General features: G+C 35.8%; 2 protein-coding genes across 2 annotated transcripts; both read left to right on the forward strand.

Moving 5' to 3' along the window:
- Window positions 1–6,485: 6,485 nt before the first annotated feature.
- Window positions 6,486–7,229, forward strand: LOC149887008 (uncharacterized). Its single transcript, XM_090091459.1, has one exon. It carries the CDS (start codon window positions 6,486–6,488, stop codon window positions 7,227–7,229), a length of 744 nt encoding a protein of 247 aa, XP_089947585.1.
- Window positions 7,230–7,383: 154 nt separating this feature from the next.
- On the forward strand, window positions 7,384–9,170 carry LOC149887009 (uncharacterized). Its single transcript, XM_090091460.1, has 2 exons — window positions 7,384–7,514; window positions 8,006–9,170. Exons 1-2 carry the CDS (start codon window positions 7,384–7,386, stop codon window positions 9,168–9,170), a joined length of 1,296 nt encoding a protein of 431 aa, XP_089947586.1.
- Window positions 9,171–14,620: the final 5,450 nt, after the last annotated feature.

Consider the following 14,620-nt stretch of genomic DNA (forward strand, 5'->3'; position numbering starts at 1 on the left):
ATGATGTACATCTACAAGTAGAGTCTGTACATCTATTAATAGATGTACAGACTCTACTTGTAGATGTACATCTAATTAGATGTACAGACGTAAAAAGACGTTTATAGGACGTCTTTTTCAGACGTCTTAAGGACGTCTGAAAAAGACGTTTTCAAGACGTCTGAAAAAGACGTCCTCAAGACTTTCACCTAAGACCGAATAAGGACGTCTTACAGACGAGAAATCAGACGTCTTATAGACGTCCTTAGGACGTCATTGTGCACGCTGGGAAGGAACTTACTTTTTTCAAAAAAAAAACGTCTGATTCTAGATCTAATATAAGAGAATCAATGGACTGTTCCTCTCCAAAGTTTGCCATTTTTTAGATTTTTGTGCACTAGTTAGTAGACTGGGCACGATAAATTAACTATTTTCAACATAAGTTCAAAATTTTAACTTCTATTATTTGACAACACTAGAATCTTGCTAAAGCAGCTTAACTGGCCAGACTATTTGTTATTGTGACTGATATGTAGCGTTAACGCCCGGCAAAGCCGTACGGTTCCCATCTGACTCCCGGTGCCATTACCCGGATGATAACCATACCAGATCCCCGGGTCAATACCATACGGGACCAGTCTGTATAGGCTAGCTGGGTTACCTCTTGTGGCACCATTTTCAAATAACGACATTTCTCTTTGAATTTTAGAAGTTATACTTTCTAGCCTTATTGGTAGTGTTTGTGATGCTGCCAATCCTTTTTCCATAACTTCATTTAATTCTTCACTAACAGTTTTGATTTTATTTTCACACTCCTTGCTTGATAAAGTCACGCTCATTAGTAGTAGAGAAATGAGAGTTCTGGGGCATTGATACCTTAATAATCCCATACTTAAGCGCGTTAAGTTTTTTGATGTGCCACCTTTTATAGAGCTGATGAATATGCGTTTTTGTAACAATTTAGTTAGAAAGTTTCTAAGTAAATCATACCTTTTTCAATAATTAAATAATAATTAAAAAGTGGGAATAAAAGTCCATCCAAGTTTTTTTTGAAATTAGAAAAATTGACTTAAATAAAATCAATTTAAATATTAAAAAAAATGTTTATTGCTAGAACAAAGAATGCAGGTGACTTGAAAGCCATGTTTGATCTTTTGTTTTATAATATGAAGATGGTGAGCTTAAACATTAGTAAGGAAGGGATTTATTTAAAATCAAAAACAATCATTAATTTATTCTTCGAAGTTAATCTTTCAGCAGACCAGTTTGACGAGTACGTGTTTAATTTTGAAGAGCCTTTGTATATTGGTATTGAGAGCTATATTAGTAAGACATTTAAAACGATGAAGAGTAAGGGTTTAGTGACTTTATCGATTTTCAATCCTGGAAGTTTGATTATTGATGTAAAGTCTTCAGATAATTTTAAGTACAGCATTAAGGTGACAACAGAGACTGTTCAAAATGTGTTTTTTCTTGATTATTTTTCATATGAGAGTCTAAAAGAAGAATTTCAGTTTCGAGATTTAGCGACATGTGTAGGATGATTAAGTCTACTTCTGAATTTAGCGTAACAAGAGATAAAGGGTTGTTTATTTTTTCAATGAACACTCAAGATATTTTTTTAGAGAGTTTTAAATTTGGAGTAGAGGATTTGTCAGATGAGATGAAAGTTCATAGCGTGTATAAGTTGGAACAATTGTATCGAACATCAAAGATTGTTTTATTTTCTGACGTGTTGGATGTTTTTGTGGATAAGGATAATCCGCTTATGTTCATGTCTACTGGAAAAATTGGAGTAATAAAAGTCTATTTTCTTTAAAAACATTTAAAAACGTTTTAAAAGAAGTTTATAGAATAGCGCCTAAGAATGGAATGCTTGAGAAGGGTGAATTAGGTCCAAGCAGCAAACCAGAGCCAATAGGTTCATACCCTTTTCCTTTTTTAATAAAGAGCCCATCTCCGTAAATGGGTTTGTTTTTAGTCCAAGGTCTTAAGTATAAACCAGAACCTGCAGCAGCGAGTTTTACTCCTTTTCCATTTTTGCTCATGTAAACAATTCCTCGTCCAGCGATTTTATCAACCATAGCTGAACCTGCAGAAGATCCAACACCTGCAAGCAGTCCAGTAGCAAGTGCAGGAACGACTCGTGTGGCGAGAGTGCTTCCAATCATTCCTAATAAAAGTAAAAGAGCTCCAATGAAACCTCCTTCCACTTTAGAGTTGTATGCAATTTGTCTTTTGCTAAGTTTAAGAGTGACTCCTTTTCCATCGCTATATGCTTTTTTAATTTTGTTCAATTGCGAGTTTGTGACAGCGAGAACATGTTCACCATTCAAGTCTTGATGAGTGAGTTTAATGCTAGCATCAGTTTTATCATGCATTGCTTTTTTAATTTTATCAGCTTGTCCCTGTGAGATGTTGAGTTTGGTGTTTTGATAATTGCTCATTTTTTATAGAAAAAGAAAAAAAAAAATTTTATCGATCAACAGCACTGTTTGTATATAAATCTTGCAGCACAGAAGAAATTCTTTCTCTAACATGAAATCGAATAATGATGTCTTCTCCTTTAAAGTCGATTAAATCTCCATGTTGATCATTAAGTTGCGTTTCCATTCTTAAAATTTTGTTAACAGCAATGGGTAGATAGATGAGATGAAAAGGTTTTTCACTAATTTTGTATCCGGGAAGAGCATCAGGGTAGAAGGAATAAATACCATTGGTCGATTTTCCATCTAAATAGGATGAACCTATAATGTCGTTGATGACTCTAATGACGGCAAGTTCTTCAATTCTTACAATGCTTTCAGATTCGTAATAGTCAATAACGCTGGTGACTTTATTAGGGTCAATAGGATCTTCTTTTTTCTCAACGTAAGTGTATTCTTTCTTATCAAAACCGAGAAGTGAGGCTAAGCTGTTGTTTACGTTAAAGTCAACCCAATATTGAGTGTTTGTTCCAGGTTTTCCAAAGGTTAGAGTGGACCTTGAAGTTGTATCACTTGTTCCAAGAATGACTCCATCTGCTCTGTATAAAGTTCCAGTTTGCTTTTCCATTTCTTTTTGCAAGTAATCGTTGATTTCGTTAATTTCGTAAACGCCTCCTTCGATGTAGATGGTATAACTGGTTGATCCTAGGTTAGGGCTATATTTGAAGACGTTATTTTTAGAGGTGATGTTTGGGTAGCTGCGATAAGTCTCAAGCCCGACTAAGGCCATTTCATAATTTTTTTCAGTTCCAAGATCAATGAGAACGTCAAAGTAGGTTCTAATAACGCTGCTATCCACCGTTGAAGTTTCTTTTTTAGATTTAGCGATAAAATAAAATCCAGACATGTTTTTTATACGTTTGGAGAATAAAAATCGCTAAACCCGCTTCGGTATTTTCTCTGGTTCTTTTTAGAAGACAAATTAATGGCAGCAAACCCATGAGGTTGAGACCAGCAGTACTTGCAGAACATTTTAAATTCTTCTTTATTCATGTCAACAGTAGCATGGTCTCTGTATAGGTGATCAACTTTTTTGGTCTTGAGGAAAGAGACAAATAAAATTAGCATTTTCTCTAATGATTTGTCTAGGGAGCATGAAATAGTTTTGAGCGAGATAAAAGCAGTCAACGTTAGAGTGTCTTCCTCGGATGTAATATTTTTCGCGTTTGTTTTGCTTGATAAGTTGCAAGTCGTCAAAGATCATTAAATTGTTTTTGGTAGAGTCTAAGGATTCGGGTTCAGGCACGTCTTCTTCAGTTTCAAAGAATTGGCATTCAATGTCTGTTTTTCCTTCCCTATTTTTAGAAATTTCTTCAATGACGCATTCAGGACTGGAGTTTAACTCTTCAATTTCGTTTTGAATGTTGAACAATTCGAGGATGATTTCTTTAGGTAATTTTTTTAAGGACCTTTTGAGTATTTTGTATTCAGGTTGAAAAAGTGATTTTCCAAACACTTGCAATCGGTTGTAATCAAGCCATCCCGGTCTAAGCAATAAATTTAGAAGCAACGTTGTTTTTCCACATCCAGACTTTCCAACGATGATACCTCGAATGCTTCTCGGGAAAAGCTTCTTGTTGTTTCTTTTAGTTTTACCAATGTTTCATGATAAATCAATCACTTCCATTTTTTATATATAAAAAATTTTCTTTATGTATTTAAAATGTATTGCGTCAAGTGTAAAAGAGAAACAGAAACCATTCACATGAGAAACGAGAAGACAAAAAATAATCGAAATATGTTAAAAGGGACTTGCGACTCTAACGGAACAACCAAATGCAAGTTTGTTTCCGCAACAAAAGGAGGTGACTTGGTGGAATCGATTAATAAACTGTCGAGCAAAGTGAAGCTTCCATGGGCTAAGTTTCCAGGAGAAATGCATATTCCCGGGATGAACTTTGCAGGACCTGGTACGAATTTGGATGAGACTGACTTCAACGAACATGTATCAGGAGTGGAGCAAACCGGTGGACAGAGTGGACAATGCAGCATACCATCACAATTTGGCTTATAAATATTTTAATGACAGACAGAACAGAAATTTAGCAGATCAGATGATGCTTGAAGAGATGGATTCTATACCCAACCCCACTCAAAAAGAAATCAACGAAAGAAAGCTCATTACTCCTGTGATTAAAGCAAAAGCTAATTTTGGATTGGGTGTTAGTAAAAAAAAAAAATTCCCCCCACGAACCTGAAATGGACAGATCAGCTTGCAGAGGAGCTTCATAAACCGGTCATTCGTCATTTTAAAAGAAGAAGGGTGATTGTGAATGACGTCGATGAAATATGGGCTGCAGATTTGGTTGACATGCAATCGTTTTCAAAATTTAACAACGGCGTAAAATATTTGCTCATGGTGATTGATGTGTTTTCAAAGTATGGATGGATTGTTCCATTAAAAAGCAAAACGGGTCTTGAAGTGGCTGAAGCGTTGAAAAAAACTTTCGTAGAAAGAAAGTGTTCTAAATTGTGGGTGGACAAAGGAAAAGAATTTTATAACAAGCATGTGAAAGCGCTGGCTGTGCAATTGTATTCTATTGAAAACGAGGAAAAAAGTTGTGTCGTTGAGGGGTGGAACAGAACGATGAAAGAAAAAATGTTTAAATACTTTTCAGCCAACATCACAAATAAATATATTGACATTTTAGATGAAATGGTGAAAAATTACAACAGCACAAAGCACTCTTCTATAAAAATGACACCAGTTGAAGCCAGCGAAGAAAAGAGCAAGGTTTGGATGAATCTGTATGGAAAGGCGCAAAGTGAAAGAAAAGATACGAAATTTTCCATAGGTGACAAAGTGCGAATTACTAAAAAGAAGTCTAATTTTGAAAAGGGGTATACGCCGAGATGGACTGAAGAGGTTTTTACCGTGTCAAAAGTTCAGTTTTCAGATCCTCCTACGTATAAAATCACTGACGCTAATGGTGAAGAAATTCAAGGTACTTTTTACGAGCAGGAAATGCAAAAGACACATCAAGACATATTCAGAATTGAAAAAATCATTCGCAGAACAAAGAGCAAATCACTGGTCAAATGGTTAGGATATCCAGACTCGTTTAACTCATGGGTGGATAATAAAGATCTTTCCCCATTAAAATGATCCACGGATTAAAAAATGAGTTAAGTAGATTTATTTTCTATATAAATAAATGAATTATATAACTGTCGAGAATTTTGATGAGAGTAAATTATCAGTGGGTGAGATATATTCAGCAACAAGTCCAATTCAGTTTCAAAAGGTTCCGTTGTATTATGAGTACCCTTCAGGCAAAGGCCCAGTTGTATTGCGCATTCCTGTTTTACATTCTCTTGGAGTGTGTAAGAGTTTAAATTTAGAGACTAAGAATCTGAAAGGTTATTCCATGTCTCTTTTAAGCGAGGAAGGGAGTAAATTTGCAGAGGTGACTGAAAAAATATCAAAATACCTTCACGAACAAGTTCCTTCGTTGAAAAAAGGTGGAAGATCAAAGAAGATAGTAACAGAAGACTTGTATATTTTAAAAACAATGCCTGGCAGTTCTCCTATTCTTTTTGGTTAATTGTATACGAAGAAAAAAGGGTCAGACATAAAAATAAGTTCAATCTTTTATTTGAAGAAGGATGGTAAAATGGAAGTGAATAAAAGTCCTTTAGAGTATCTTAATCAAAAATGCGAGGTGGTTGCTTCTTTAAAAATAGAGGGATTGTTTATTGGTTCAAAGGTAGAGTGTATTCAAGTGAGTGTTTCAGAAGTGTTGTCGTAAAGACTTGTCCTATTAAAAGCATCTTGACTGATTTAGAAGACGTGCAAAGTGATTTTTAAATTTTTTAAACAAATTTAAAAATGATCGACGTTGAAGGAATTATTTTGCCTAATGAGACTTTAAACAACTTTCAATTGATAAAGGCTGCTAAACAGTTAAAAACTAAAAACCTTCGAGGTGTTTTTGTCAGAGACGAGTTGCCAAAAAAGCCAAGAAGAAAAGAATGTTGGCGAGAAGAAATAAAATTTATTAAGACAGTGTGAATGAAAACATGATAGATTCTCAATTCCAAACGGATGTGAGCAAACTGTTTAAACCGATCATCGAGAGCAATAAAAAGGTGATAAATAGCATCAAGCCTGAGGTTAAATCTGAGGTTAAATCTGAGGTTAAATCTGAGGTTAAACCTTTTTTAGACTCAACAAGAATGGAAGAGTCGTATATTCCTGAGAGCAATATGTCTTTGAGGCGTTTGTTGGATCTGGACACAAGAGCAAAATTTAAAAGAAGTTTTAAGAACAAGTTTGAATTGAGTAAAAACGACGGTCAATATACCATTGGAAAAATGGGAGTGATGTTTGAGGGAGATGATATGATTGTTGGAGGTGAAAAGTATGAAGGAAAAAGAGGTCTTTGGGAGTTGATAACCAATCCAAACATTTCGAACGAAGTGACAGCAAAAGATGTGGCTAATTACTCGAAAATATTGGTAGATAGCGGTGCTGTAAAGCCAGATGCAAGAATGAACAAATCTAAAGCTGCAGAGGTTGAGAAATACAATCAATTCATCATACCTATTGAAAGCGATCTTAAAGGAAAAAAAGTTCGTGGACTTATCGTTCTTCCAAGCGATCCGAATGCGTTGGTGGAAAAGCTTCAATTGAGTATCGCTTCTAGTCATCCTGGAAACACGGCTTCAAGAAACGAGGCTGTGAGCATATGTGATGAGCTGTTGAGACAAAAGGTGATTAGCGAAGATCAGTACAAGTCGATTCAGAGATGTATTGCGAAATAATTTTTTTTGCTTATAAAAAAATGATCGTTTACAGAAAGAGATATGTGAGAAAACACGTGATTGGTGGAAGCGGTATATTTGACACGTTTAAAAATTTCATGAGACGAGCGGCTGCGTCGAGCGCATCGAGAGCAGCGTCGACTTTGGCTATAAAATGGCGAAAAGCGAGTTGGAACGAGAAGCGATTATGGCTGCCAAGTCTGCTGGAAAAGAGCTAGCTTCTTCTGCGATTACTACTGCTAAAGATGTGGCTAATGACAAGGGAAAGAAAGCTTTTGAAAAGGTGTACTGGAACTCCGAAGCAAAGACATTATTTCAGAGCTGGCTAAAGCTCCAGCTCCAAGTCGTGTTTCCGACCGTGTTTCCGACCGTGTTTCCGACCGTGTTTCCGACCGTATTTCCGACCGTATTTCCGACCGTGTTTGCGACCGTGTTTGCGACCGTGTTTCAGACCGAAGGTCAGAAACAGGATTTGTGGACGAGTATTCCATGATGGGTGGATCTTTAAGTCGTAAAAACGCAGTTCGAATCCAAGACCTGGTTAAAATGGGGAAGGGACTTAAAATTGTCTGAAAAATTCATTTTTCAGAGACATGAAAATAATTTTTAGAGGCGCGCGTTCGGAACTTTTGGAACTTTCAGAGCTTTCGGAACTTTCGGAGCTTTCGGAGCTTTCGGAATTTTCGGAACCCTCAAAAAAATTTTTTTTCTTTTATATAAAAAAATGGCAAACTCCGAGATTTTAAATTTTACAGAAGAAGTCATAATTGATGAAGGAATCGAGAGATTCAAGTTCACGAGTATGAGCCCGTGAGCACCAATTTAAACAACACTGGAGAGATAAGAATTAATATTGAACAGCAAGATTTGTTCACTCTTCCCTCTGAGTCCTATCTTTTAGTTGAAGGAAGACTGACTAAAGCAGACGGTACGGCTTATGCAGACACAGATGTGGTTACTTTTGCAAACAACGGCATCATGCATCTGTTTAGCCAAATTTCTTACTATTTGTCAAATCAAGAGGTAGAAACCATCTATAGCCCTGGTCAATCCACCACTATGTTTGGCTATCTTAAATATCCGGTCGAGTTTCAAATATCTGAAGGAATGAATCAACTGTGGCAGCGAGACACGACCGTGGATACTGATCTTGCTAATAAAACAGGGTTTATCAACAGACACGTTTACATCATCAAGCAGCCAGCTGATAAAGGAACCTTTTCGTTCTGCATTCCTTTGAAGCACATTTTTGGTTTTTGCGACGATTATGACAAAGTTCTTTATGGTTTTAAGCATACCGTTACCCTTGTGAGAAAGAGCGACACGGATGCGATTTTTAAAGCCAATAGCACAGGCGCAGGAAAAGTCGATTTGACAAAATTGTCTTTGTTTACGCCTCATTTCACTCCCTCTCTTTTGGAGAGCAACAATCTTTACAAAATCATCGAGTCTAAAGTAGACGTTCCATTATCGTTCAAGTCTAGACAATGCGACACCATTTTTGTTCCCGTGGCAAACACATTCAGTTGGAGATTGAGCGCGAGATCTGCTAGCGAAAGACCAAGATATGTCGTGATTGGATTCCAAACCAACAGAGACGGAAGTCAAGACCGAAATCCATCCGTCTTTGATCACTGCGACATTAAAAACATGTATGTGACCTTAAACAGCGAAAGGTATCCTGCTGTGGACTACGACTTGGACTTTAAAAACAACAAATTCTCAAGGGCTTACAGAGACGCGTGCAAGTTTGACAATAGGCTATACGGCATTGACGACATTGTGGCTCATTGTGGCTTAAAATCAACCGTGTTGGACGTTCAAATCAAGGCCACCTTTAATGCAAACGTTCCTGCTGGCACTCAAGCCTTTGCCGTGGTGATCTCTGAGAAGATGCTCAGGATTAAATCCGACGGGAAAAAGATGAACGTTGTTTATTAATTTTTGGGCTTCTTAAAAATGAGGTGCACGAAAAAGATTTTAAAAAGCTGCTGAGAGAGAACGGCATTACTCAAACTTCAAAAAGCAAAATGGCTTCGTTGATGCTGGCGGTGGAGAACCATCTGATTGACAAGAGCGAATGGATGAAAGACGTGATGGAAGAAAGACCGGTGGGACGACCTAAAAAATTGAATTCGAGTTAAGAAAAATTCGTAGTTTTTTAAAAAAATGGAAGAAATAATGATGAGACATAGAGAAAGACTTGGAGAAATAATGATGAGATATAGAGAAAGACTCGGAGAAATAGCTAGATCAGCTGAAGAAAGGTTAGGAGAATCATTGGTATCGGGTAATGTAATGATTGAAGGAGTATTTAATAGAGTAATGGAAGGTGACAGCGATGATGGTGACGACGGCGATGATTGGGAAGATGATGAGGAGCAACAGCGAAAATTGAAGATTAAAGCATTGCTTAAAGATTTCCGTTCTGATAGACGTAGAGTTTGTGCTCCTGCTGCTTAAAAATTTTTTAATTCTTCGAAAAGAATTGAAAGATCTTAATATTTAAAAAGATGGAAAGAAAGGATTGAATTTGATAAAATGGGCTGTGCGCATTTATTTTATGAAACTGACTGGGGGAATCTTGCTGCTTAATAATTCTTTTCAGAAAATTGAATTCGAGTTGAGAAAAATTTGGAGTTTTTTAAAAAATGGGAGATATAAATGAATTGAAAAAAATAAAAAGAGAGTTGGCGGAGGAATGAAAAAATTTGGCAAAAAGAAGAAGAGAGTTGGGAGAGGAAAGGAAAGAAAGAAGAAGAGAGTTGGAAGAGAGAAGAAGTTTGTCAAGATTAATAACAGATCTTGAAGGGGAAAGAAGAAGAGAGTTGGAAGAGGAATTAAGAATAGAGTTGGAAATGGAAAGGGAAAAAAGAAGAAAGTTAACACGGGAAGAAAAAAGAGAGTTGGCAAATAAAAGAAGAGAGTTGGCAGAGGAAAGAAGAAAGTTGGCAGAGGAAAGAAGAAATTTAAAAGAAAGAAGAAGAGAGTTGGAGGAAAAAATGAGAGAGTTGAAAAAGGAAGAAGGGGAAAATGAAGTTGATAAACTAATTGAAAAAATCAGGCAGCAAGGAAAAATGTTTGAAAAGATTTTCAATCTCAAATGTAAGGTTCGTGCAAATTTGTATAGACCGTTACTTGCAGGGGAGTTTAAAAATAAATACAGGCCGATACACAAAATGGTTAAAGACCTCTTCCTTCTCAGAAGTCAGGTGTACATGGAATTTATGGAAATTCCCAATGAGCAAATGAGTAAAAAATACATGGACAATATTAAAAGACTGTTTTGTCACGATCTGTATTATCTAGATTTTTAATTAAATATGCCAGGTCGCATGATTAATGAATATGATGAAGAAGAAGACATGTTGATGAGTGGCTGTCATTCTCTAAAATGGATGCAGACTCAAATTGAACTCATGATGTTTGAATAAAGATCTTTTCAAAGAATTGAAAAATTGATTTTGAGTTAAGAAAATTTTTTTTCTTTACTTAAGATGAATTATATAGATGAATGGAGTCTTTTGGAACTTCTTAGCGGTAAAGAATTAACTTATGATGTAGAAAAATCTAGAAGTTTTCTTAAATTTCAAAAAAACGTTAGAAAACTTCCAAAGTTGGTTAAAATTGCCTTCATTGAAATGATTCAAATGCTACCATTCAAAGGAGTTTTAAAAAATTTAAAATCTGTTATTGGTTCACATCATTCTATTGAAATTCAAAGATCTTTTTAAAGTGGTTTAATACATCCTAGATCAGTAAGCGAAATTTATCGTACTTATAATGCAGACATTGCTAAAATTACAAAAACAAATTTCAATATGAGTAAAATTAAAGAATGAGAAAAAGCAAGGAGGGGAAAATGAAGCCTTTTTAAATTTGGTGAAAAGAGCTGCGATTAAAGTCCTAGAGAAAAACAAAAGAACGAACATTATTTTAACATGTGAAATGACACGTGTGAACATTGCTACTGGACAAGAAGCTATTCGCACTGTGTCCTTCCCGTCTAAATATGAAATTATTCTCGAATCAACAGATACTGGAGAGAGCTTTGAGACGTGGAAAGAAAGAATTCTTGAAAACTGGGTCAATTACAGCAATGAAGGATCCAATTGGAAAGTGTCCAAAATTTTAAAAATAGATGTCAATGTGATCGAATACACCCCTCTTACTGCTTCTTCCTACATCGATTTACTGATGACTTGAAAAATAAAAAGGCCATTATCAATATGGAAAACAAAGACAATCAATGCTTTATGTGGTGTGTTACTCGAGCGCTAAATCTGAAGAATAGAGATAATGGAAGAATTGATGAAGACTTGATTCTAAAATCGGAAGAGTTAAATTGGGAAGAAATTGATTTCCCTGTCAAGCTTAATCAAATCGACATTTTTGAGAACAAAAATTTAGACATTAGCGTTAATGTTTTTGGGCATGATGAAAAAAAACCACACCCTTTACGAATATCTAAAAATAGAGATCGAAAGCATAAAATAGATTTGCTTCTCATTTCAAACGATGAGACGAATCATTATTGCCTTATTAAAAGTAAAAGTTGATTGTTTTCCTCTTCTACACCGTCATGGTGTAGAAGAGGAAAACAATCTCCAAGCGATTCTCCAGAGCGGAAACCCTGCAAGTAATTATCGCAATAATGTTTTTTATCATGGTAAAAAACATTATTGCGATAATTACTTGCAGGGTTTCCGCTCTGGAGAATCGCTTCTTAAACATTGGACTTATTATCAAGAACACAGTTCTGTTCGAATTGAACTCCCTATAGAAGGAACCACCCTTCAATTCCAAAACTACAACAGATCAATGAGAGTTCCGTTCGTCGTTTATGCTGACTTTGAAAGTTTCATCAAACCTGTTAACACTTGCACCCCCGACCCTAGCCAATCTTACACCAAACAGTATCAAAAACATTCACCAAGCTCCTTCTGCTATTTCATCAAGTGCTTTGACCAAACCGTTTATAAAGGAAAACTTATCATGTACACAGCAGAATCGATGATGATGACGTAGCTCAAAAGTTCATAGACTTGCTCGAAAAAGACCTTAAAAAGATTTTCAACAAGATTGATTTTAAAAAAAAGAAGGTGTTGACTAATGAGGATGAAAAAATTTTAATGATGCAACACAATGTCACATTTGCGAAAGAGATCTTGACGGTGATAAAGTCTTAGACCACTGCCATTTTACTGGAAAGTATCGAGGAGCTGCTCATAACAAATGCAACTTGGATTATAAAATTCCAGAATTCATACCCATCCTATTCCACAATTTTTCCGGTTACGACAGCCACTTGTTCATCAAAAAATTAACAGGTGGAAAATTAAAATGCATCCCCAACAACGAAGAAAAATACATCAGCTTCTCAAAAAAAATCAAAGTAAGAGAATTTATTAATAAGAAAGGCAAACTGCAGGAAGTTTGGAGAGAATTGAGGTTTATTGACAGCTTTAAATTTATGGCTTCATGTTTGGACAGTTTAGCTAAAAATCTGACCGATGACCAATGCAAAAACGTAGCCAAGTACTACTCTGGAAAACAGTTTGAATTATTGAGGAAGGAAGGAGTTTACCCTTACGAATGGATGGACACGATTAAAAAGTTTTCCGAAACAACATTACCTCCAATCGAAGCGTTTTCCTCCAAACTGAACGATAAAGAAATAGAAGTTAAAGACTATGCGCATGCTCAAAATGTTTATAACGAATTTAAATGCATAACGTTTAAAGACTATTACGAGCTGTACAAAGTCTCTGATGTACTGATGCTAGCAGATGTCTTTGAAAATTTCAGAGACGAGTGCATGAAAAATTATAAACTAGACCCTGCTTGGTATTACACCTCTCCAGGCTTGGCTTGGGACGCTTGCTTGAAAATGAGTAAAATAACATTGGAGTTGTCGAGCGATCCTGATATGCTTCTCATGGTTCAAAAAGGAATACGTGGTGGGATAAGCATGATTTCAAACCGACATGGAACTGCTAATAACAAATACATGGGCAATTCGTATGATCATTCAAAACCATCCACATTTATCCAATACTTGGATGCAAACAATCTTTACGGATGGGCGATGAGCAGACCTCTTCCTACTCACGGTTTTGAATGGATGACTGAAGATGAACTTTTAAATTGGAAATCTATGCCATGCGTTCTTGAAGTCGATTTAGATTACCCCGATCATCTTCACGATGATCACAACGATTACCCTTTGGCTCCTGAAAGAATGACTCTCAACAAAGTCGACAAGCTTGTTCCGAATTTAAACCCGAAAAAGAATTACGTCATACATCATGAAAACCTAAAACTGTACGAACGATTAGGACTAAAAATGACAAAAATTCATCGAGGCATTAAATTTGTAGAAAGACCTTAGATGAAACAATACATTGATCGCAACACCAATTTAAGAACAGATTCCAAAAACGACTTTGAAAAGGACTTTTATAAGCTCATGAACAACTCCGTATTTGGAAAAACCATGGAAAACATTGAAAATCATGTAGATGTCAGACTTGTCACTACTAAAAAAGAAGCCTTAAAATTATCTAAAAGACCTCATTTCGAAAGTCGAACCATTTTTGATGAAAATTTGATCGCCGTGCATATGAAGAAAACAAAGCTGGTTTACAACAAACCCATTTATTTAGGAATGTGCATCCTAGACATAAGCAAAATTTTAATATTTGAACACCATTACGACTACATCAAACCAAAATACAATGATCGTGCAAAACTTCTCATGACCGATACTGACTCACTCATTTACGAAATCGAAACGGAAGATTTTTATGAAGACATTGCTAATGATGTACTAGAAAGATTTGACACGAGCGATTTCGACAAAAACCATCCTGCCATTAAAAAAGCTGGTTTTAAAGTTGGAGCAAATAAAAAGGTTATTGGTAAGTTCAAAGATGAAACTGGAGGAAAGCAAATTGAAGAGTTTGTTGGACTTCGACCTAAGCTCTACTCTTACAAGATTCTTAAAGAAGAAGACGGACACAAAAAATGCAAAGGTGTTAAGAAAAGCGTTGTTGATAAAAAAAATGAAACATGAGCATTATAAAGACTGCTTAATGAATGGAAAAGAACAGCTTGCAACCATGAACATTATCCGATCACATCTTCACAACATTTACAGTGAAGAAATCAACAAAGTTGCACTCAGTGCTGACGATGATAAAAGAATTATTTTAGAGGATGGAATTAGCACGTTGGCTCATGGAAATTATAAAAAAAGACCTTGTCCTGATTTGATTGACAAGCCTTGTTTTAACTTGATCAATTATAATAAAGTCTTTGGTCCTGATAATTGATATATTAGCTTATGATATTTGCAAACTATTAATAAAAAATGAATATCACTTCGTTAA

The sequence above is a fragment of the Hydra viridissima genome, unplaced genomic scaffold, assembly GCF_058129835.1.
Source record: "Hydra viridissima isolate aposymbiotic clone 2 unplaced genomic scaffold, HvirCarnegie_v1 scaffold_6, whole genome shotgun sequence".
Lineage (NCBI taxonomy): Eukaryota > Metazoa > Cnidaria > Hydrozoa > Anthoathecata > Hydridae > Hydra > Hydra viridissima.